Source organism: Zootoca vivipara, chromosome 5 (assembly GCF_963506605.1).
Source record: "Zootoca vivipara chromosome 5, rZooViv1.1, whole genome shotgun sequence".
In the NCBI taxonomy this organism is placed as follows: Eukaryota; Metazoa; Chordata; class Lepidosauria; order Squamata; family Lacertidae; genus Zootoca; species Zootoca vivipara.
In genome coordinates, this window is record NC_083280.1 from 43,181,850 (window position 1) to 43,205,589 (window position 23,740).

At 41.3% G+C, this 23,740-nt stretch overlaps 1 protein-coding gene across 3 annotated transcripts in view; it reads left to right on the forward strand.

Annotated features, from left to right (window-relative positions):
- ARMH3 (armadillo like helical domain containing 3) overlaps window positions 1–23,740 on the forward strand; it is a 124,339-nt gene that overhangs the window by 40,879 nt on the left and 59,720 nt on the right. For all 3 annotated transcript variants that reach the window (XM_035133314.2, XM_035133312.2, XM_035133313.2), the window contains 3 exons: window positions 11,110–11,192; window positions 12,729–12,855; window positions 15,041–15,116. In XM_035133314.2, the coding sequence (XP_034989205.1) occupies window positions 11,110–11,192; window positions 12,729–12,855; window positions 15,041–15,116 (286 nt within the window). The remainder of the gene's footprint in view (window positions 1–11,109; window positions 11,193–12,728; window positions 12,856–15,040; window positions 15,117–23,740) is intronic.

The window sequence follows — 23,740 nt, forward strand, 5'->3', positions numbered from 1 at the left end:
AGCTAATGGCTTGGTTTACTCAATGAAACACTTTAGGGAAGGGCAATTAGGAAGCTGTGTTAAATTGTTCTTAAAGCAGAGCTTTGTTACGGTAGATGGCTAGCAGTCTTACCTCTATGGCTAACTGCAGTTAGGTGAAAATGCTGCTGTTATCTGATTCTGCCTCAATCAGTTCACATTTCTTTTTGTGACATGTGGCTCCTTTAGGTTTTCTAAAGCAGAGTACAGAGGCTGATATATCTGTTCTCTATTAACGAATTAGCAATATTTCTGTCACCCTTGCTTTTGTCAGAGCTGTGGCTGGCACTGAACATTATGAGAGCTTTCCCTTTCTTTCTCACCCTGATAATGTTTTTTGCTGCCGCTTGGTATGAACTTGCATATCACACATTTTGCATTTCTAAGCATTGCTGGGGGAGGGCAGATTTGTGGGGCTGCAGCTTTAGATAGCAGCTATGAAATATGTGTAACATCAAGCTCTGTTCAGTTGCACTTAAAGACAAGGCTGATTGGTGAAGTACCAAACCATTAGCTAGTGCTTGTCATTCTTGGAATGAATAATAGACTGACAGTTATCACTTACCCTATACACACACCAGTGGAGCTATAGACCTGGTGTTCATACAGCTTCTAAAAATACTGTATTTTTTGTTCCATAAGATGCACTTTTTCCCTCCTAAAAATGAAGGGGAAATGTCTGTGCGTCTTATGGAGTGAAAGCACTGGATGGCAGCGGGATCCCTCGAGCGGAGGGATGCCTCTGCTGCTGAAGCCTTGGCTCCCAGTGGTGGTGGAGGGGCGAGCAGCCTGAAAGCGGGCTGCTCCCCCCTCCGTTGCCGACAGCGGCAGCAGCAGAGGGGCCGGAGAGGGACGAGAAGCCCAAAAGCGGGCTGCTTCTCCCTCTGCCAACACCGCTGACAGTGGCATTGATTCAGAATATTTTTTTGTTTTGTTTTCCTCCTCTAAAAACTAAGTGTCTTGTATTGTCAGGTGCATCTTATGGAGCAAAAAATACGGTACTGCTCATAGGGCATGAAACATGCAATCCTAAAGGCTTCCTGATATCCTCTCCTGTTGGCTCTCCAATTTGTTTCCTGCCTTTGCTCAGGTCAAAAGCAAGCTCCTCTTTACTACTGCATTCTGCCAAAACTCTGGCTGTTGCTCCTAAAACTCTTCCTTTGTTTTTCAACCACCAGATCTGTCTCCTATTGTGTATCTCCATTCTGTTCTTCTACACGCCCACACAAAGTTTGTTCTTCTCTTGCTCCACTTTCTTCTTCCCCTACCTTTCTGTTCTTCAGAAGACTCCAACAGAGAAACGTTGCTTAAGTCATCATAAAGGAAGCACATCAGGGTAGTGAGACTTATACCCTCAGCTTTAGCTGCAAGGAAAGCCCCCACAGTGTCATACAACTAAAGAAAGTTAGATCAGCATATGCAGTACAAAGGTTTCTTAGGGCAAACCCCACATGTTTAGACAGTAGCTGTGATCAGGGACATACTAGCCTCCCATCCAACTTCCTGTTCACTTCGGAAGTCCTGGTCATTCATGGTTTCATATTCTGGTTTGGAGGGAGTCCTTAAGTCACAGTTTCCCAGTTCAGATGTTCAGAGACTGGCTCAAGAAGTGAAGATAATTTTTCTGAAGCCAGATGTGAAAGGGACAAGGAATGAACTTGCGTCCGCAACATGATTTAGCAGATCAAGATTGGGATGGCCAAACCAGGCCAATATGTGTTTGTGTGTTGTTGTTGTTGTTGTTGTGTGTGTGTGTGTGTGTGTGTGTGTGTGCTGAACTTGCCCTAGCTTAGGGCATACATGTTGGCATCCCCAACATAATGCATTGAATGTTAAGCTGTCCCTGAAGATTGTTTGGAAATGTTAACTGTCTAGCTGTCCTGTTTTTAATCAGTTAACTGGAACACGTATTTTCATTGTGAAAAGATCTCTACCTGTTTGCTTACAGGCATAATTCAAAGTGTTAGTGCTTCTATACAGCCAAAACAGCTTGGACACGAAGCCCTAAGTCTTTGAAGCAATGTGGGAAAGTGGATGCTTTCAATGGGGAGTGCCCAGTTGCCCAAGCATGCCTTGGCTAAATGTGGGGAAATTTTGCAATGTCTTTCTGTATAGGATCCTAAGCTTGTATTTCGAAACGGATCACTTAATGTATCCTCACACACCTCTTTTTAACCATTTATTAGCGATTGCCTGAGTACATAAGTGGAAATGGTCAGACCCATCCTCCCACTAAGAGTAGAAAGGGAAGGTATGGAGAGGTAACCTTCCGGCATAAATTAATTATGTCAGATAAGAGATCCATGTATCTCAGAATAATTTATTCCTATTTGATTTTCATTCCTGGATTATGCCGAGTAATTTCTAGGCAATGTCAGCGTATTGTCTTTTATTGACAAAGATGTTAATATCACCCTATTTTTCGGTATTTGATAATGGTTCACTTTGACGTAGTGTAAGATTTCTTCTGTAACTTTTTGCCTTGTCCTGTTCCTGATGCCCAAAGCTACAGTTTGTTTTTGTTTTTGTACAAATGTTGTCTTCGTTTGTATGGAGCAACGTTCTCTCAATGAAAACAACATTTAAAAAATAAACAAACATTGGGATGAGGGTAATTATTATCTTGTTAATTATGAACCTGTTTGAAATCTGATCTGCTTCAGAGACCCTTCTTCAGGTGCCCTCCTTGTCAGAAATTAGGTGGATGACAGCTGGGAAGCGAGTCTTTTTAGTAGTAGCTCTTCATCTTTGAAATACTCGCTCCAGATAAGCTCAGGAGACATATAATGCTATTTCATTTAGGTACCAGTTTAATACCTTTTTCCTTAACAATATTTTTAAAAAATTATGCTTCGCTATCCACTATTTTTGCTATGTTTAAATGTTATCTGTGTTTAATAGTGTTTTTAAAATAATAATAATAATTTTTATGTAGTTCTATAATTTTTTACTATTTGAAGGCTTTTTTAAAAAAAGTCACAATGCAACATTAACAATTGTGGTGAATAAAAAATATGTCATCATTTTGACTAGTTCTGATATGTGGTGGCATGACCTTTACAGCAGCAGAATTTCCACTCTTGCTTTGTTACTCCAGTGCCAAGAACACACATTTTGTATTGTGAGTATCAAGTGTATTTGTCAGACAAACATTGGAATAAAAAATAGAAATCAAAACATATGGACAAGGCATTGGTGCAGTTTAAATCAATCAATCAATGCCACTTTAAGTGCTGCATTTTGTTCAGGATAACTCATGTTATGAAGGGTGTTGATGACCTAGCACTTAAAACAGTTGTATTGCCTTCACTGAAGTTCTGTCTGCCCATATTTTTAAAGTAGGGTACTATGTAGGTGTTAGCACAGTTTATTACATTCAGTGATCAGGTGGTAGATTGCAGAGTATCCACTCACAGCAGGCATTTCTTCTGCCTGTGTTGTTGTGTGGCCAGGCACACCTCCGCTTTCGCCCCAGCTCCCTTTTGGCAAAATCCCATTGCTTTCTTGGCTGATTGACAGCAAGCCTTCCAGCACAAGTAGCGTCCCCTGGCAATTGCCTGCCATGTCCATGAATTCTGGGGGAGACTGTGCCTCAGGGAAGCTTGGTGCACTTGTTTGTAAGAAAAGAACATCTATTTCTAGAGCAAACTCTGAATCCACGAGTATCTCTCTGGAGGATGGTGCTGATACCTCGCTGTCAGACCCTATTTGTAAATAATCCTCTCTCTCACCAAGTGTGTTTTGATCACTCTTGTGTAGCAGTTTGATTGGTGCTTAGTGTGGCTGGTTCCTGCATCCTGGTTAGCAAACAAGCCCCTGCTACTCCCTTAGGAGATTTCTTCCTGGAGTTTTCCTACTTCCTTCATTTGAGTAGTTGCTGTTAAGACATCATGGTATTATTACAAGTATAATGGGCAGGCCTCAAAAGAATTGCTTTGGAAATGGAAAAATAGAATTTTACTGCTGCTGCCGCCTTAGGGCAGTCTCAGTTGCTTTATGTGGAAAGTGTGTTTACCCACAAAGGGTTTGACCAGGCTGTGTTTACCTGATGATAGTCACTCTGGCAATTGTTAATTCCAGTTGTCTCTTGGCATTAAGGTACAAACCAGAGATCCTAGTGCTATGGTCTGCTCAGCTAGCTAGGTGCCATTGCCTGTGGTGGCCTAACAGTAGATAAAGGAGCTTGATGTTTCTGCTTGATTTTCTTTACTCAACCTGGTTGGTATTGCAGGAATAATACCTGTCTTGTTTCATCTAGCTACCATTGAGCATTGTAAGAAGGGTACTCTGGGTGAGTGAGCTGAGCCACTTCTGAAAGATGTCAGTATTTTTAGAAGTTTGTTGTGAAGAGTGGTTCATCAACTCCCTGCTCAAGCATTCTTAAGGAAAATAAGCTCTATTTACTTCCATTTGTTCTGCCTTTGACTATGGACAGCAGTTGAATAATCTATTATGTATTATTTTTACACAGTATTATTTTACTCTGTGTGTATATGTACATACTCTATGTCACTAAAATCGTACCCCAGCCTCTTCTCCCCAGCTTCTAAACCCTCTAGATTAAGTGCCTCTTTCCTTCAGCTTTGTCTCATACATCTTTCTTCTTAGCCTAGCTCTCTTTATTGCTCTCTTCAGAGCCCTCTCCAGGTGGTCTAATATACCATATTTTTCCGTGTATAAGACACCCCCTATTTTAGGGGACTCCAAATTAATAAAAAAAACCCTCAGCACTTCCCTTGTATAAGACAAACCCCAATTTTAAACCTTTTTTTTTGGTAAAAAAAAAACCCTAGCCTTATACATGGAAAAATAAGGTATGTTCCTTCTGTATTGGAAGTTGATTGTGGTGGAAACTCTTTATTGAGAAATAGTTGCCTCTTCCTCAGCCAGCCAGCTTGAGGAATTAATATCTTACCTGTGGGATCTTGCCACCTTCACCTAGAGGCCAGTGCATACGTAACATTTGAGATTATTTTTAAATATGGTAAAGAAATTGCAAGTGGACTAGAAGATGCTCTTAGCTCATTTCTCTCCATCACCCCCATTCCCCTAATCTATCTTAATCTGTTTTCAGTGTTGAGAGTCACCACTACCTTTAGTGATTAATGTCAACTAGAATTTTACACTTAGCCTTAAAGGTAAAGGGACCCCTGACCATTAGGTCCAGTCGCGGACGCTCATCTCGCTTTACTGGCCGAGGGAGCCGGTGTACAGCTTCCGGGTCATATGGCCAGCATGACTAAGCCGCTTCTGGCGAACTAGAGCAGCACACGGAAATGGCGTTTACCTTCCTGCTGTAGTGGTACCTATTTATCTACTTCCACTTTGACGTGCTTTTGAACTGCTAGGTTGGCAGGAGCTGGGACCGAGCAACGGGAGCTCACCGCATCGCGGGGATCCGAACCGTCGACCTTCTGATCGGCAAGCCCTAGGCTCAGTGGTTTAACTCACAGCGCCACCCGCATCCCTTAGCCTTAGTTTTGGTTAAAGTTGAAGTCTTCTGCTGCTTAGACATATTTATCTGAATACCTCTGTTTTGAAGATGATTTGCTCACTAGCACCTGGATGGACTTTCTGGCAGCAGTAATTCAGTTGTCTCCATGGCTGCTCAGAAGTTCCTGTGGTTCCCCCTTCCTTTCCCCTGCTGCTGGACTATGGGCAAAAAAAAACCAGTCTGGCTTGTCATGTCATCTGAACCTGGGTCATGGTTTGTTTCCAAACAAGCAACAAACAGTAACCAAGGTTTGTTCCTGAATTATCATTTGGGTGGGGGAGAAGCACCACAGGGACTTTTGAGCATTGTGCACCGACATGCTGCTCATTCATGTTAAGTCATAGTTTTTTATTTAAGCTATGGCTTATTTAAACTATGGTTTAGTGTGACACGTGGACTCGGCCACTGGGTCAGAGAACATACATTTGATATCCAGATTTACATGCAGCTATGCATGACTTAGCATTAACTTCTTTGCCTGCAACAGTGTGTTGGCATTTTATATATGTTTCGTTCTATTTTTAACACACTCCTAAAAAAAGAAAGGTGACAAACAGCATTGTGCATGCAGAAGGGATTTTCTGCATTTTGAAAATCATCTGGGAAGGCCTCTAGTTTCCTTTTAAAAATCTGCACAAAGTCCATTGTTCTTTCTTCTGCTTCTTCTCTTCTGAAACTTTGACCCTAGACAGGAGGTAGAATAAATCTGAGAATCTTTCGTTCATTCAGGAGTTCTTTCATGAGGAACTGACACGATATGCAGTACAGTATAGAGGGATGGATTTGGTAGAGCACCTTTGGTAGAGACGCCTCTTTTTCTGCTTTGAGAAGTGGGGCACCAGTAAGAGTTAAAAGTCCTGGAGCTGGAGTTGCCCTTGATTTTTCAGAAAATAGGCAAATAATCCCCCTTCTCCAGAGTGCCATGAAGGACTTGGGAAAGTTGCATTTAGGGACTGGACCTGTGCACAATGCCTAATCTTTAACTATATTGCACCTCAATGGAGATAATGATTTTTAGCACATCTTATACAATTTCAGCAGGGTGTTTTCATGTCTTTCTACCTGACCTGCTTTTGCCAAACAGTTATATAAGGTTTTGGCCTAGTAGTAAGAAGATGCAAGCAGCAAATCCCACAAAGATGTTCTCTGTTCTGTTGGGCATTATACCACCAGCACTTGCATTTGATGCAGGACCTTGTGTAAACCTTCCTGCCTTTCTTTTTTTCCACTTTCTTGAATTTCTCCCCTCTACCCCCACCTGCTTTACAACTTGTTCAAATACCAAGAATGAAGTATAATATAGTATTTTCTGTTAGCATCAGGTTTCCATACTATCCTGAATGAATTGTGCAGCTTGGTGTGGGTTCTATATCTAGATAGTCAGGAGGTGGATAGTGGCTGGCCAAATAGCATCGCCACTCTTCTCAGGGAGTTCTCACAAAGGGAACAGGACCCCGGCATTTCCCCCATGTTATAACAGACAGCTCAACGCTCCTGCTGAGCACTGGAAGGGCCAGTTTGCAGACTGCTCTGAGCTGTGTGAGCTGGAGAGCCATACCAATTTGCAGCTATCTTAATAATAGGGGGGGGGATTGAGAAAACAGTTTAAAAGCAGGTTATCCTACTTTTTTCCTTTGGTTGCTTTTATACCAGTGAGAGGAAAGTGAGTGAGAGAAGTAATCTGGGCAGTTAGACAAAATGCCAGTGGTGTCAGTTGTGGACATGGCCTGTAACTTTTGTACTGAGCTTCTAGTTTGTTCTTACTTCCTAGTCTGGGGTACTGGTAGATGTTTTGGGGTATTTTTTATATTAAGAGTTCAAATGGTAGCAGCCAGAAGAGGAGCCCCTTGAAAATGAATGAAGTACGGAATACATATTTGTGCCCTTAAGTGGTGTAGTGTTTAGTCTCATGCCTGTCTCTTTCTTCTCTCTCTCCTGCTGAGTATTCAGCAGTTGCGGGACCTGAAATTGCTCTCAGTGCTTCAGGGAATGAGGATGCTAGGATATTTTGTGGCAACCAGTGACAATTCAGAAAAGTTGGTGATTTTTTGCCTTTGGAGATGCATAGATCACTGAGACTCTGCTGTTCTTTATAGCTGGGGTGTGTGGACGTAACCAGGATTTATGTTAGGGGGACAGGCTTTATGTGGGGGTGGGCTGGGGCAGAACCAAGCTATCTTAAACACGATTGATCAATTAAGTACTGTATTTATATTTATTTGCCGGTACTTGATTTGGGTGAGGCAGATGCCACCCCTCCCCCCGGCTACACCCATGCTAACCACCAACTTAGATGGCTTTAAAAAGGATTAGACAAATTCACGGAGGAGGAGGCTGTCGACATTATTAGCTAGGATGGGTTTGCTGTGCATCCACAGCTGGAGGCAGTAATGCTTCTAAGTACCAATTGTCAGAAACCACAGGAAGGAAGAGTGTTCTTTTCTTCGAATCCTCCTTGCAGGTTTCCCACAGGTATCGCTGGACTAGATGGGCCTTAGCCAGAAGACTTCTTATGTTCCTTACGTCCTGCACTGGCTGCCTATCCTGAGCCCAGTTCAAGGTTGATGTTGACATATAAAGCCATACACAGCTTGGGGCCTGATTATCTGAAGGAGCACATCTCCCCTCTGTATGTTGAGATCAGGAGTGGAGACATTTCTGTCATCCATCACTGGGTGAGGTGCATAGTGTGGTGACATGGGATAGGGTTTTCTTGGTGGTAGTGTCCTGTCTCAGCAGTAGCCTCCCCTATGAGGTACATCTGACACCATCGTTCATCTTCTAGTTCCAGTTGCAACACATACCTTTTTTCTGGGCTATTATTGGTTGTCCAATTACTGTACAAATTTTATTTTATGTTACTGTTTCTTGCTTGTTACATATTAGTATGGTGTTACTGTTGTTTGGATGGTGTATATTGCATGTTACAGTTTTTATTGTTTTAAGTGTACCCAAGTGTTCTCCATGCCAGAAGCTAGTAGAAGTAGGATCAGATTCTCCACTAAAACTGAGCAGTCTGTGAATCAGACCTTCAGATAAACAGCCACAGGCAAATTGCACTTCTACAGACAGTTGTGTGGTGGAGCATTCCATGCTCTTGAGCCAGTGATCTCTGTGAAATTTCTTAAAGCTGAGCCAATGATCAAAGCATATTATAGCTGCTCATGTGAGAAGTGTCCAGTAAACCACCATCACAAAGACTCAGGGCAGCTGTCTTAGTCCCTAGCAGTGATTGCCTTGGATGGTGACATTCACCATGGAGGCTTAGTTACCTTGGAAACATGTTTTAACTGCATCTCTGCTCTGAAGAACCCATTTGAAGCTGCTCTTCTGCCACGAAGGCTGATGCCTCTAAGTACAATATGGGCAGCAGACTCTTTCAAGCTGGAGTCAGTGTGGCATTTAGGGCATGCCACAGTCCCCAAAGCACAATTCATTACACTAGCAAATGAAGCTATAAACACAAGGCTAGGTATTAACACATAGAGGCATGTTAATAGCATGAGGACAGCAGGTGTGTGCATGTTACTGGGTGGTGAGCTCATTAGTGCTCTAAATCTGAGGGCGAAATGTTATCTTCTAAATGCAAGGATGAAATGTGTAGGGTTTTTTTTTTTAAAAAAAGGAATTTGCAAAGAAGTTGTCTTTGGTTGTCATGGTTATGTCTGTGATCACTAGACTGAGATGGAAATTGCTTCTCTGCCGTATTTGCTTAGATTATGTTTTAGCCTAAAATGAATTTCTAAACATTTTATCTGTCCTTCTGTGATTAACCTGATGCATACAGACACCTGTAAAATAATACTAGTGTTATTGGATCATGTGGCCCTCACTATCCTTCAGCTGTTTTCATATCCAAAAGATAAGAGAGCCCCACCTACCCTCAGTGCCATGGTTGGTTCTAACTCCTTTCCTGTTCTATCATCTTCCCTGTAGTTATTGACTCGGGCTGAAATCTTTTCCAAATGGATGAATATACTTTCACATGGGGCAGACTCCCTCCCACCTTATCTTGCTTGTGTTTTTATCCTTCTGGTCATATTAACCTGGCCCACCCAATGCCCACTTGAGTAACTCATTAGACCTTCCATTTGTAACATTGTCTCATGACAGAGGATAAATTCTGAGCCTTTCAAGCCTCCAGATCATGGATAGGGCAAACTCAGGCCCGAGAGCCGGATCTGGCCCAATCACCTTCTAAATCCGGCCTGCGGACGGTCCCGGGAATAAGCGCATTTTTACATGAGTAGAATGTGTCCTTTTATTTAAAATGCATCTCTGTGTTATTTGTGGGCCCTGCCTGGTGTTTTTACATGAGTAGAATGTGTGCTTTTATTTAGAATGCATCTCTGGGTTATCTGTGGGGCATAGGAATTCGTTCACCCCCCCCCCCCCCGCAAAAAAGTCCGGCCTCCCACAAGGTCTGAGGGACAGTGGACCGGGCTCCTGCTGAAAAAGTTTGCTGACCCCTGCTCCAGATAAATGATCAGTTGGCAGCTGGATAATCTTTTGTTCTGGATCCTGCCAGATTGCCCTTGTCTTAAATGGGCTCCCTGTTCTGGGAGTTCTCAGCTAGCGGATTATAGAGCATGTGGCTTTCTTGAACGGTGGTGGTTCTATAAGTAGGAATGCTCTTCATGATAATGCTCTAGCTGTACCTGTAAAGTTTGGCTTACAGACTGACATTAAGCCGATCCAGCTAGAAAGTGATGAAGAGCCTTTGACATAAAACTTCTTTGTATGGTTTCCTTACTGGGAAATTTCAGGCTAAGAATTTGATCACAGAACTGTTATATCTACACCTAGCTCCAGAGCAGAAAATTCCTGTCAGTTCACATAATCAGAAGGGGATTCTTTCACTTGCCAAATAAGCTCCAAGTAAAACAGAAGTGCCTGTGTTTGAAAATTTCTTTCTATTGTTACCAGTGATTGTAATAACACTGTCAAGTATATAAATTTCTTGCCAGTATTCAGAATGCAGCAATTCTTCATAAACCATTCATGAGCCAAACATTTTCCAGTTACTAATCTGTCCACTCTCCTTGGGCGACTGTTGATATAAAAGAGGGATGGAGAATCCAGTGGCTAACATTTTCTTCTCTCCAGGCAATAATCCCAAGAGGAATCAGAAACGACATGTCCTGCCCTAAGAAACTTGGCACACTGTGTAGTATCTGCTTGGGTGTCATGCATGCCATTATAAAACTAGTCAAGCTATTGCAGAGCTGCACTATACCTGCTCCTGCCTTGTGCATCATCAGCACAAATGACAGCTGAGGTTGGTTCTCGGTGCCCTGTGCTGTCAATGTTTGAAACTGAAAGCAGGCAGCTGAATTCCCAGACCCTTGCTGCTACTTAAGGTGCTGACAAGTAGGGGGAGGAAATCCTCTGTGTCAGTTGATTTGAATGGCAACTGACTCAAAATGGTATTGAACAGGAAGGATAAATCTGGGACAACAATACTTCAGTTTCTGTGCCTGCTTATCTGTGAGGGACAGGATTCTAATTAATCAAACATTTTCTTTGAAGACTTTGAGCAAGTATCTGCTTGTGATAATGTAGTTGCATTAAAAAAAACATTTTCATTCTTTTCTCAGCTCTGATTAATCTATTGAAGTTTCTCTTGTCCAACGAGACTGTTTTGCTGGCAAAACACAACATCTTTACATTGGCTCTCATGGTGAGTTTTTTCTGGGGGACAGTGAGAGTTAATAGCACTGAATTCAAAACATAGGAATTAGTGTGGAGCATGCCCACTCCAAAACACACACACACACACACACACACACACACACACACACACACAAAACAGATAGTAATCTTATTGGAGCCATTTTTAGAAGTTCTGTTCTCTATCATGGCATCTCTGTTTTTCTGTGTATCTGGGTTGGGAGCACTTATTTTTGGCTCAAGCTGGAATTGGATTCAAGGACTTTTCCTGCCTCTGGATATCTGTTTGGAATGTCAAAGCATTTGGGCAAGGTGTTCAGTGGAAATGTGAAAGAGGGAGGAAAGCCCCTTCATGTGTATGTTATTCACTGTTGTGCTGTGTGACAAATGGATCTGTCACTGCTTTGGGTAACAAGTGGAGTCTGCTCAAACAAATGAAACAGTTGCATTGTATCCCCATCCCCTAACAAGACTGAACATACTCAGGAATTCAGCCAGCCTGGAACAGGAACCTTGTACAGTAGTGGCTTACATGAGAGAGTGGGAGGTCCCCTGCAGTGCTGTATAACAGTGTTTCTCAACCTTTTTTGGGCCAAGGCACACTTGTTCCATGAAAAAAATCACGAGGCACACCACCATTAAAAAATTTAAAAAATTTAACTCTGTGCCGCCCTATATTGACTATATAATTATGACTGTAAGAAACACTTGCCAATTGCTGTGTTGGTTGCAATCTCCTGTAATAAGGCTTCACAAGCCGCTGATTTCTCTGCCAGCACAATCCTTTGCTCAGCAAGTTTCAGGTTGAGCTCATCCAGCCAGCTTCTTTAAGTTTGTCTAAATTTTAGTTTAGTTTGTCTAAATTTTGCTGCGACGTGCGGCGACGAGAAGGGCGATTTGCATTGTCACGTGCCTGGCGGCCGCCAATGCTCAACACTGACCCGCCGGAAAGGAAGCCGGCCGGGTCACGATGCGGGGCAAGCGCAGCTCTCAACAGCCACCACACCACCCTCCCGTGTGCCGCGGAACAGCGGTTGAGAAACGCTGCTGTATAATGTGAGAGGGCTCAGGTTTGGGCCTGGTTGCTGGATGGGGATGTTCTCGAGAGTGGTAAAAGGAAAATGCCTCCCCCATCACGCCCCACTGCTTTTCTTTCCCCTAGCCTAGAAACAGCCCTGTATAGAGCAAGAAAAGGAGGTGTTTTTTTAACCCTCTGAGGATACAGTACTTGCTTCTGCCCCTAAGCTCTGTTCTCTTTTAGGCTTCGGCAGACTCTCTTCTCCTTCAGTAATCCAATTTCCTTCCCTCCCTCAAGGGAAGGATGCCTGCTTTCAGTGTTTTGGGTGGCTTATAACAACCTGCATTGTTATCTGAGTACCCTAAATTTATCAGGGAAATAAAAAGGTGGTTTATAATCAATTGAGGTGAAACACTTGTTATCTACAAAAATTAAGTAATGACTTCTTTATTTTAAATGCTTAGATAACTGCATATATTATGTGGCACATTTTCCCTGTAGTAATTCCTGTGGCTTTTGTTTTTGAAGGTGGTAAACCTGTTTAACATGTTCATCACATATGGAGATACCTTCCTTCCGACTCCTAGCAGCTATGATGAGCTATACTATGAAATCATCAGAATGCACCAGAGTTTTGATAACCTGTATTCTATGGGTGAGTAGTGTTGGATGACTTGGTTTGCTGTTGACAAAACACACAGATATGACAGATAAACTGTGTGGGTGGGTGTGAGAGCAATTGTGTACGATGCCTGATCAGCACGTGTGCTCACTGTGTGGCTGTTCGTTACCACATGGATGTGAAATAATCCTGTTCAAAAAGGATAAAGGTTCCTTGTTCTTGGCGAAGGACATTTTGAAAGCGACTCTTCAGGAGCAGACATCCAGAAACGATGCTGTTTGGGTACAGAATTGCCATCTGGTTCACCTGTGTGTACATGAAAGTGTGTTTGTTTGCTATTGCCAGGCATATAATATTTAAATGGTAGCAAGGTGCACGGTGCCCTCATTTAGACTGAGCCAGCCTGCCGTGCGCAGAGAGTTCCCAGCTGGGAAAATATGCCTTAGTCTCAGGTCAGAGAGCAAGCGCACCCCCCAGAGCCAATCAGCAGCAGGAGTTGGTGTTGTAAACAAGAGGTGAAAAAAGCATTTGATGGATGCACAACAAGGAATCCACTGTACAGAACAGGGAGCACGTAGGCCTGCTAGCATCCACAGAACCAGGTCAATGCCTCAGAAGCAGTTGGAAAACACCCCCCCCCAACAATACCCTTTTAAAAATAGTGCAGCAGACAGTCTAGATCTGTAAATGATGTTTTTGGGTGGGGGAGTGAAGTTGCAGAGAGATGCAGTGAAATGCTGTAGAGCAAATACTTAGTAGGGAGGCAGAATGAAGGAGAGGCAGGAATGCTGGCAGGGAAACATAACCAAGGAGTATATGAATGCACTTACCTCTGAGTAACACTTTAGAAGGGCTGCATATAAAGGGCCAGCCCTCCCTGCCTCCCGTTGTTTTCCTCTCCTTTTAGAAACATTAGTCTGGCAAGCATATAACAAGGGTTAAATGGTCATTCATAGAAGGGACGTAGTTGATCCATTCACACAGCATGTTAATGTTAGAACAGTTTGTAATGGTGCTGGTTGCTTCCTCACGAGTAATCTGCTCCAAACTCTGTGGCTGGTTTTTACAGAGTTTTATTATATACTTACGTACAAGACAGAGCAACAAAAAGCAGGACCGTTCTATCCCGAATCAGAATCCGGAAGCACCGCCCTTCGGGACTTCCGCCAACAGAACACGCTAGGTGTTCTGAATCTCCTCCTCTCTGCGCGCCTCTTTCCCCACCTCCGCTGTTGGGGTGATGGGGCTGGTGGAGAACCTCCCCACTGGAACTGCCAAGTTGGGGAGCCGGTGCTGTCTCCTCTGGCACCTCCGTCTCCTGTGTGCTCTGGTCCAACCCTCCAACGCTTCCCTTTGGGAACCTTCCCCTCTCAGCATCCTCAAGGCTTTGCACCGCTTCCTGAGGGTCAGCACCACCTTCTGTGGACTGCTCCGAAGTGCTGACATTCCAGGCTCCTACTGCATCAGAGAGCCCATGTCCCCACTACCTGGACTCTCCGCTGACCCCTGGTGGTCCCTTGACACAGTTACATAAAACTCTTACAATAGCCTCTTCCAATAAACATCAATAATAACTTTAAAACAAAAAAAATTGAATGTACATGCATATTCAAAGTGAGAAGAAATAAAAGGAAAAATGTGTTTTCCCATTTTTTTAATTAAAGATTTTCTTGATTTACAAAAGTGTGTGCAATGTCTCTCGTAACGTTTTTACAAATCAGTTTCATTTGTTGAGACATTGGGAAGAAAAGGGGAAAAGAGGTAGATGGGGGAAAGATGGGTGGGGGTGGGGTCAGGTGACGATGTTTCTATTTTACTTAATTTATATGGGCTTTTTGTCAGCGTCACTTGTGTTTTCCCATATTGTTTCTGCTGTATGCTGAAGAGTGGAGGCAATAAGCTTCTTAATAGTTTTATTTATATGTTTATTTATATGTTGAGCAGCACAGTGAAGTTCCAGGAAGGTTCCTTAGATTGTGATGTGATGTGTTTTTGGAGTCCTATCCTCTTCATTATACCCTTACATTGGTATAAAGTAAATACATGCACATTCTTTACTCATGTGGTGGTGGTCACATTTGGATGATGCCTGTACTTCATCTAAGATTATTTATATATTTCCAATAATTTGTTTAGTTACTTGATTGCTTTGGAAAATGTTGTACTGTTGTCAAAATAGGTGCCATAGAATGTAATCTTTAATCTTTTTTTCTTTCAGTTTTGAGGCTATCTACCAACGCTGGCCAGTGGAAGGAGCCAGCCAGCAAGGTGACACACGCATTGGTCAACATACGGTAAGAAAAGGAAAGCAATTAACTGTAGCATGAAGGTTTTTGGTACTCATTTGTGCATTCTTGCTTGTTTCTTAGCCAGGATTTTGGGGTTGGGGTGGGATATAAACCTGAAATAGTTTTGTAGCACCTTGGTTCCCCCCCTCCCCACAAAAAAATAAAGTGCTATATTGCCTTGTTTGCTGAACATGCTCCCACTTCAGCAGTGATTGCTTTTGTAAACTTAGGGGTACAACAACTCGTATGTTCTTTAAAATGGGTTATGGTATGAGTTTCAAAATACATTGTTCTCTAAGAGTAAGATGTAGACTTACTTTGGGTAGTCAGGAGCAAGTATTTGAATGCATCGTTTGCAATACTCTTTGCTGTTCCCAGAAGTTTCATTTTTTAAAGCTATGAGCAAGTATCTATGAGCTCATCCTCAATATATCCCTGTGGAATGATACATGATTCTGCTGGTAGGGAGGCTGATTGGCTAATGGGCTTTCCTCCAGCTTACAGGGGCTGCTGGAATCAATAGTGGCTGGCATGTTGGGTGATGGCTTAGGAGCCTGTCCCCAAGGTAATATTTAAAATGAAAAATTGGAATAAAAACCAATACTTAAAAGCAGATTATGGCCTGAAGAGTATTCCTTTCTCAAGGGGCATGCAAACAACTAATTGCTAGAGCCTACAATTCATCTTTCTTGAGAGGCTGTTTGAGAATTTGTGTCTCTTGCCTTTTGGTTCAGCAGCGGCTACTGCTGAAGACTGGAAGACTAGCCAGGTTGGGAGAGAAGTTACTTTTAAATGTTTGGGGGTTGTGTAACTGGAAGTTTAAAATTGAACAGCCCATGATTCACTAAGAAGTACCAAATCTTCCCCCTTGAGTTCCCTAAGAGCTAGTCATTGTGTCAGGGTAAGAAGGATTAGAAAGTCAGGCATAGAAGTCATGCTTCCCCTGTGATACAAAATGTACCTTTGTTGTGGTGTCTCCAGTTTCTTTGCTCAGGAAGACAGCATGTGGAAAACAAACTTCCTCCAGGCATTTTCCAAGTAATTTTATGTGTCTGTAAACCACCATTAAAGATTCTCTCTGCAGGCCTGTGGGTTTCATGTCCTTATATATAGGTTCTGCAAGATTTACTCTGCTGCACTCTTTATTTTTCATGAACAGAGTTAAATGAAGCTCTTGGGGATTGATAATGCTCTAAATGTACCAGCTGAACAGGCAGTCATAGGTAGGGGGTTGCTATCTAAAATGCCATAGAAGATTGAGCCTGAATCTTTTGGGCGCGGGGGGGGGGGGAACTGCTTAGAAAAGTCTTTGGAACTGAGAATATAAGCAAAGTGAATTATGCTTGCAAATTGGAGGGATGTGACTAGAGAACAGTCTGGCTGTTATTTCCTCTGTGGGCTCCTTGACAATTATTTACTATAATTGATCTTCTTGGACAATAGGAAAACAGCCACCAGACCGTAGCAGCAGTTTTGCAAAGAGAACGATCCTGCAATCTCTTTTGGTGTTTGCCCAACTAATACTTAAGGCTGCAGTCTTAAACCTGTTTATTGGGGGGGGAGGTAAGCCCCGCTGAATTCAATAAGACTTACTTTTAAGTAGACACGGTTAGGATTGTTCTGCAGATCTGTTCCTTGAATTCCACATCCATAAACTTGCATGGAAAACTAAATTAACTTGAATGGGAAGTAGTTTTTTACTGATGAATTTCTTACCTGGCAGGCATTGATTCATTATATGTAGTTTTGGGAGGTTAGTTCGCTAAACTAAGGTGGCATAAGTGGCATACTCTTCCCTATTAACCTGTGGGTTTTAGCTTTGACCCACAACTGTTTTACTGGAGGGAGTCTGAAACTGCATTTTAAAGTACTTAATTTTTTAGTGTTTGAGCATTATGCAGCAATGTCATAGTTGGCTTGTTTAGGGCTTTCTTAGATTTGTCTTGTCATTTGGAGGTAGTGGTGGTGGTTCTGCTCTTCCCTCACTTTCACTCTGGAGATAGATGTTAAAGCAACATGATATTGCATAGGAGGTGTTGGCTTTACAAATCTTTTCTTGCTCATAATTTTCACCTGCCTCTATCTGCCTGGACCTGCAGATGCTGAGAGTTGTCCAGGGACTAGGGCCCTGAGCAGGCAGACAGCATTGATAGCACTTGTTGCCTCAGGTGTGTAGCAGCTGCTGAGACAGCTACCATATACTGTATAAAACTTGCCTGCCTTGTGGGTGGGGCTGTCATAAAGGGGCAACACCAAAGGGAACCGTCCCTTTCGGGGCGGCACTTTGGGGGGTTGGAACGAGGGCATGGGCTAGCCTCCTTGTGGTAAGATCAATGTTTTTAAGCGGGATGGGGATGTTTTAAATTGTTTAATTGTTAAGCATATTTTTATTAGTTTGTATACACTTTTATTGTTAATTGTTTTAATTATTTCTATTGGGATTTTTTCTTTTTTATTTTGTAATCTTACATTGTGAAGCAGCCTGGTACCTATGGGTATAGGGCAGTATACAAATTAAATCAACAACAACAACAACTATTTGCTGAAACAGTTGTGGCTTTATAGTTGAGACTTGCAGATGATGTGCAATCTTCTGAGATCAGTGTGTAGCATAACATGATTTGAGGACGGTTTTCATTTAGACTTAACAAGGGTTGATCATCCTGTTGTATTCATTGGTGCTGAGATACCATCAGTATGCAGTTGATATGTTTCTTTTACCCCCAACCTCCTCGCTTCTGTTGGGGTAGAGCTTTTCTTTGACTTACTGTGATCTTTCCTGATCTGTTCACAGGAGGGTAAAGTTCTGCTCTTGTTTCAGAGTGCTTTAGACTATAGAGTCCAGGTTGATTGTATAGGCCAATACAGTGGTGCCTCGCTTAACAAACGCCCTGTAAGACAAAATTTTCGCTTAAAGAAAGGATTTCATTTTACGAAAAATTTGTCTAGCGAATCGCGGTTTCCCATAGGAATGCATTGAAATTCAATTAATGCGTTCCTATGGGCAAATTTTTTTTAAAAAAAATTCAATGCATTCCTATGGGATTCGCTAGACAACTTTTTCGTTATAAGAATAGACCCGTGGAACGAATTAAATTCGTCTAGTGAGGCACCACTGTATATAGTTTCTTTTTATTAAGCTTAGCTTATTTTGGAAGGATTATTCATTTTCAGTTGGCTGGATTCTAGCTTAAAATTCATGTTAAGGCAAGCTTCTGTATAAAGGTAAACAAAATTATGTGCCAAGAAAGTCTTGTAGCCTTCATAAATTAAGCAAATGTACATGTAAATGAAACTCATGTACATATGCCAGTTGCTTTTTTATAATGTATTCTGTTTGTTATAGGCCTGGGGAGAGTCAAGGCACAAGGCAGGGCACTCAAGGACTGCAGCAGTCCTCACCACCACCACCACCTGTGCACCTCTAATGCTGATATTTCACTAGGCATTGTCCATAGACTTTCAATACTATCCTTGTAGTCACAGAGGCTAGAAACTTGCTTTTAAAAAAGATTTTAAAATCTATCTTTTTCAGGAAGTTGAATCCTCTTCCCAAAATTCATGTCTCCATCTGCATAGCATGATTGTGGAATATACTTTCTGCTGTCAAAATGGCAAACCTGGCAGTGTCCAGTCACCCTTGATTGTTGCAGAATTTGCCATATTTTCAAGTTGCATGTATCATGTGATGGTTTCCCATGTAAAACGACTGGCTGCGTTGGTTGAGGTACTCAGCTATAAGGTCGATAACTGGAAAGCTGACCTTCACTTCCGCAAGGAAATAAGCAGCTTTCCAGGCGATCAATTTTTCCAGACTAATGAGCCCCTTTACATTAACATCTTGCAGGTTTGCATTTAATGAGACTTTTATTAATGCAGGGTTTGAAGGGACATCCTCTGATTGCTTACTAAGTGATGGAGGTGGCGCCTGAATCATTGTATTCTTTTAATAGACTTTCTTCTGATCACTAATTTTCTCAAGGTGAATAAATAGATTAACCCCATGATTAATAGATTCAATTGCTCCATTATCTGCAATGCAGTCAAATCATTTAAGGTATTTTTTCACCACTGAAACATTTTGAAATTGGCTAGTGAAGTCTTTGCTATGCTACCTAGGCTAATAGATCTTTGATGCTTCATTTGGGTAATTGTGTTTCTTCTGGTGCTGTCCATTGTGGTGTCTCTGCCTCAATGCCACTGCTTGCTTTATTATCTCAGAATGCAAAGTTGCTCTGCTCTAGTTGCCCTTGTTAGTCCTCTTTTAATACTCGAGGCCCTGCTGCGTTCAACATTGTCACGAGTGTGATTAGTGAGGTGTGGCTGCTGTTAGAACATAATTTCTGCATGTGTATCTAATGGATATGCTAGCTGTCGGGTTGTGCTGGCAGTAGTAGGGCTGTAAATGATTTAATATTCAGGTGATTTCCTTTACAGAATTTGAGAGTCGATCATATTATAGTTGGGCTCAGGTGCTTGATGAATGTAAGTCAAACTTCTAGGTCGTTCGCATGATGAAACACAGGGAGACTGAAAGGGTTCCCCTAGAATGTTCATTATTATCCCAGCCTGTCCATTGTATATTTACCAGTTCAGAAACCTCATACTTGAAAGTAAGAAAATGTCTTGCTGTTAAACATTTCCAAGATATCACAAGAACTGTTCTCATTTGGGGTGCAAACCTAATCCAGTGCAGGATCTGAAACTATTGGTATTGTTAAGGGTTTCCTTTCTGCCAGAGTGTTTTTCCCCACCTGTCCATTCAAATTACTTTGGTGCCCTGGGAATATGGAGTGTATGAATTTGCCTGTTCCTGTCGATAGCAGTGTCCTATACTGCCACATTGCATAAATGGACACATTTAAAGCTAGATTTCCCCTTTCCCCTTCTTATACACCTCCTTATCTTTTCCTTAGGTGCCTTTTGGCTTCATCAACACTGATTGTTATGCTCCCATAATAAACTCCATCTAGTTGCAGTATAATGACTCCGTTTATATTGTTCACTGAGGTACGTTTAACAGTAATGACCTTTGGCATACTGTCACTGCTAATCTAGCTTGGTTGATCTGAAATTGCAGGATAACAAAGAGCAGCCAAGTGGCTAAAAATGCAGTCCTAGTTGTTATTGGGTTTATCGCTGAGATCAGGAATAGGTTCTAAAATGCAGTTGCAGGAATAGGATAGAGATGTTTTCTCTCTCTCAGATGGAACGGTGTCCCTATTAGGGTGCACGTAGATTCTCTTCCCCCCCCCTTTGGATGTTGTACAATGGGGTATGGAATGGGAAGGAGAAGAAAGCAGGCAGGAGGGGAAAGTAGCAACAGGCTCTTGAGGGGAAGAAACGGAGAGGTAGCAATTTTGAGAGGCTGCTTGGAGCGCCTCATGAAATGTGGCTAATGCATTTCATAGAGAGAGAAAATAAAGTGATTTCTCCCTCTGCATTTCCTTTAAGTGAAACATTGTATCTGTGTATTGCCTTAGGGCCATTCCGTGAAAAATGAGCCTGATAAGAAAAAAATTATTTTTAAAATATACTTATTTTACTTATAGTTTCATTAACTAAACATATTAAAGTTCAATATTCCAAAGGAAAAAAGAATTTGAAATTATTTTTTTCATGAGAAATTTGAGCTTGAAGTTTCAGTATCACTTTTCTGATTGTGTAGCTTAATTTTGTTCATTTAGGTTGGCATTATTTTTTAAAGATAAACAAAAATTGTGGTTGTCATTGTTGGTATATTATTAAAGTGAATAACTTTGTCTACACATTGGACTTGAAAATTTTTAAATAGGTAAGTTATTTCTATTTTATTTTTATTATTGAATGGGATGCTGTTTCAGTGTCCCACCCGTGACAGCAAAAGGTACAAAAGTTTATTTTGTGATAAAACTAATTTATAGGTTATGTTTGTTTTATTGTGGGAGTATGTATTAGAGTATAACACACCTATCAATAATAAAAATGCAGTTAATTAATGTAAACACCATGAAATTTTAATAATTTTTTTCTGTCCCACCCGTGACAGTTTTCAGCTTGTTTTATTAGGTTGCTAACTGTTGTAGCTTGAGTTAGTGATTTCAGCAAGTGATTTCAGCTCTCTGCAGACAGGAGACAGATTCCTCATGTAATAATTCTTTATTCTGGCAAACAAGACTGAGGGGACTGAGGAGAGGGGAACTAGCTAGAAAGAGATACATTTTGGAGGGAACAATCTCAAGCAATCACAAAGCTGCCTTTTGGTGGAAACCAATAAGACTAAGGAGCCAAATGCAGCTGCTTGAATGAACCAATAGTAGCTGTTCCTTCTGGAACAAAGGCAGTTACCGTTACTTTACCCTAATGCGAATACATACAGTAATACAGATAATATAACCTTTGAATCAATACACAAAATGGGAAAGACTACATCTGCAGAACGTATGAGAAAGCTGCGTGAAAAACTAAAACAAGATAAAAACAAATGTGAAAGCTTCAAAGAAAAGGAGAGGGTCAGAGATAAGAAGAGGCGAGAAAAGATGAAGTTGGTAAAGAATTTGTCTGCAAAATCACTTATGGAATACAGACGGAAAGAAACTGAGCGCAAAAGAAAGTACAGACAAAAGATAAAAGAAAAAGAATCTAGGCCAATTGGCGACACTACTATTCCAGAGATTGGGTCATTTAAATGCCCACAATCTCTTGGAAAGGCTGTTACCAAAGTTAAAAGAGTGTTGCCATTAAGTCCACGGAAAAGAATAGCCGTGTTACGAAAGCTTGTGTATGAGAGTTCACCTCAAGCGTCAAAAACACTATTTGATAAAAGCCCTAAACAGAACACCAAAAGTTCTATTATTTCACAAGATAATATCGCAAAGGTCCATGAGTTTTATAATTCAGATGATATTAGCAGGCAGGCACCAGGAATTAAGGATGTCAAATCTATTAAAGATCCAACAAGTGGAAAAAGAATCAAAATCCAAAAGCGGCATATGAATATGACAGTCCAAGAGGCCTATGCCTTATTTAAGATTGATAACCCAACAGTTGAAATCAGCAAATCAAAATTTTATGAACTGAGGCCTAAAAATATTGACTTAGCTTCTCAAATGCCACACAATGTTTGCGTTTGCAAATACCACGCTAATTTCAATTTCCTAATTGAAGCCATAAGTAGGAAAGACATTTTTTTTCCTTCCACACATTCTGATCTTTTGAGCCTTACTTGTTGTGATTTGGAAAATGAAAAGTGCATGAATGGTGAATGCAAAAAGTGTGTACTTAATTTGCACACCCTAATTGATGAAGACTTAAACATGTCGTCTGAGATTTTCTGGAAGCAATGGAAAGATGACTGTTCTAGCCGGCCTAAGGTTTTTGAAGCAAAAGGAACCATAGAAGAAGCTGTCAATGAGCTACAAAATCAATTTAGTAAATTTAAGAAGCACTTCTTTGTAAAGCGATTACAAGCTAAAGCTTTCAAAAATATGAAGGACACAGTAGCTGATGATGAGGTGATTCTTCAAGTGGATTTTGCTGAAAACTATTTGGCAACATCGCAAGATGAAATCCAAAGTGCACACTGGACCCACAACCAAATCACAGTATTTACTGGTTGCGCTTGGACTCAAGGCAAAGTACGTTCTTTTGCCGTGGTTTCGGATCACTTAACCCACGACAAATACTCAGTATATGCATGCCTAAAAGCCATAATTGAAGAACTTAAGAAAGAATTTAACAGACTGACAAAGGTCAAAATCTTTTCTGATGGGTGTGCTGGTCAGTTCAAAAATAAGTACACACTGTCCAATCTGTGTTTTATGCCTGAAGACTTTGGTGTTGATGGGGAATGGTTTTTTTTTGCTACATCCCACGGCAAGGGTGCCGTGGATGGGATTGGTGGATTAACTAAGCAAGCAGTTTGGAATGCAGTGAAACAAAGGAGAGTAGTAATCAATTCAGCATCAGATTTTGTTAAATGTGCTGAAAAAGCAGTACCAAGAGTGAAGTTTGTCCTTTTAACACCTACTGATATCAGTGCAAATATGGCGATGCTAGATGAGCGCTGGACTTTGGTGAGGAAGATTCCAAACGTGCAGTCCAACCATTTTTTTAAAGCTAAAGACAAAAGAAGTTTAGTTTATGGACCTTCTTTTCAAAAGTCCACCCACGTAGTCTTCACAGAACTGTTCAAGTTAAAAGTTTCTGATGTTTACAGAGATTCTGATAGTGACACAGAAAAACAAGATGGTGTAGCAAGTTGTACAAATGAAACAGATGTGCCGGTGGTTGGAGTGAAGCCGTTTGTTGATGGAGTGACTATTGGGACATATGTTTTAGTTGAATTTGAAACAACTACAAAAAGACAAAGAACCAGGCCTACTAAATATAGATATGCTGCAATATGCCAAAGTAATGTTGAAGATGATGGAGAAGTCAAGGTGATGTGTATGCGAGCAGTTAACAATTCTGGAAAGCTGTTTCAAGTTGATGAAAAAGACATATCATATGTGCAGTTTGAACATATTCTTAGTATCTTACCCCAACCTAATGTTAAACGAGTCAGAAGGAACATTTTTTATGAATTTACTGAAAATGTAGATGTGTTTGAAAGTGGTTAATTGGCCCAGAGATGGACTAGAAGAAAATAT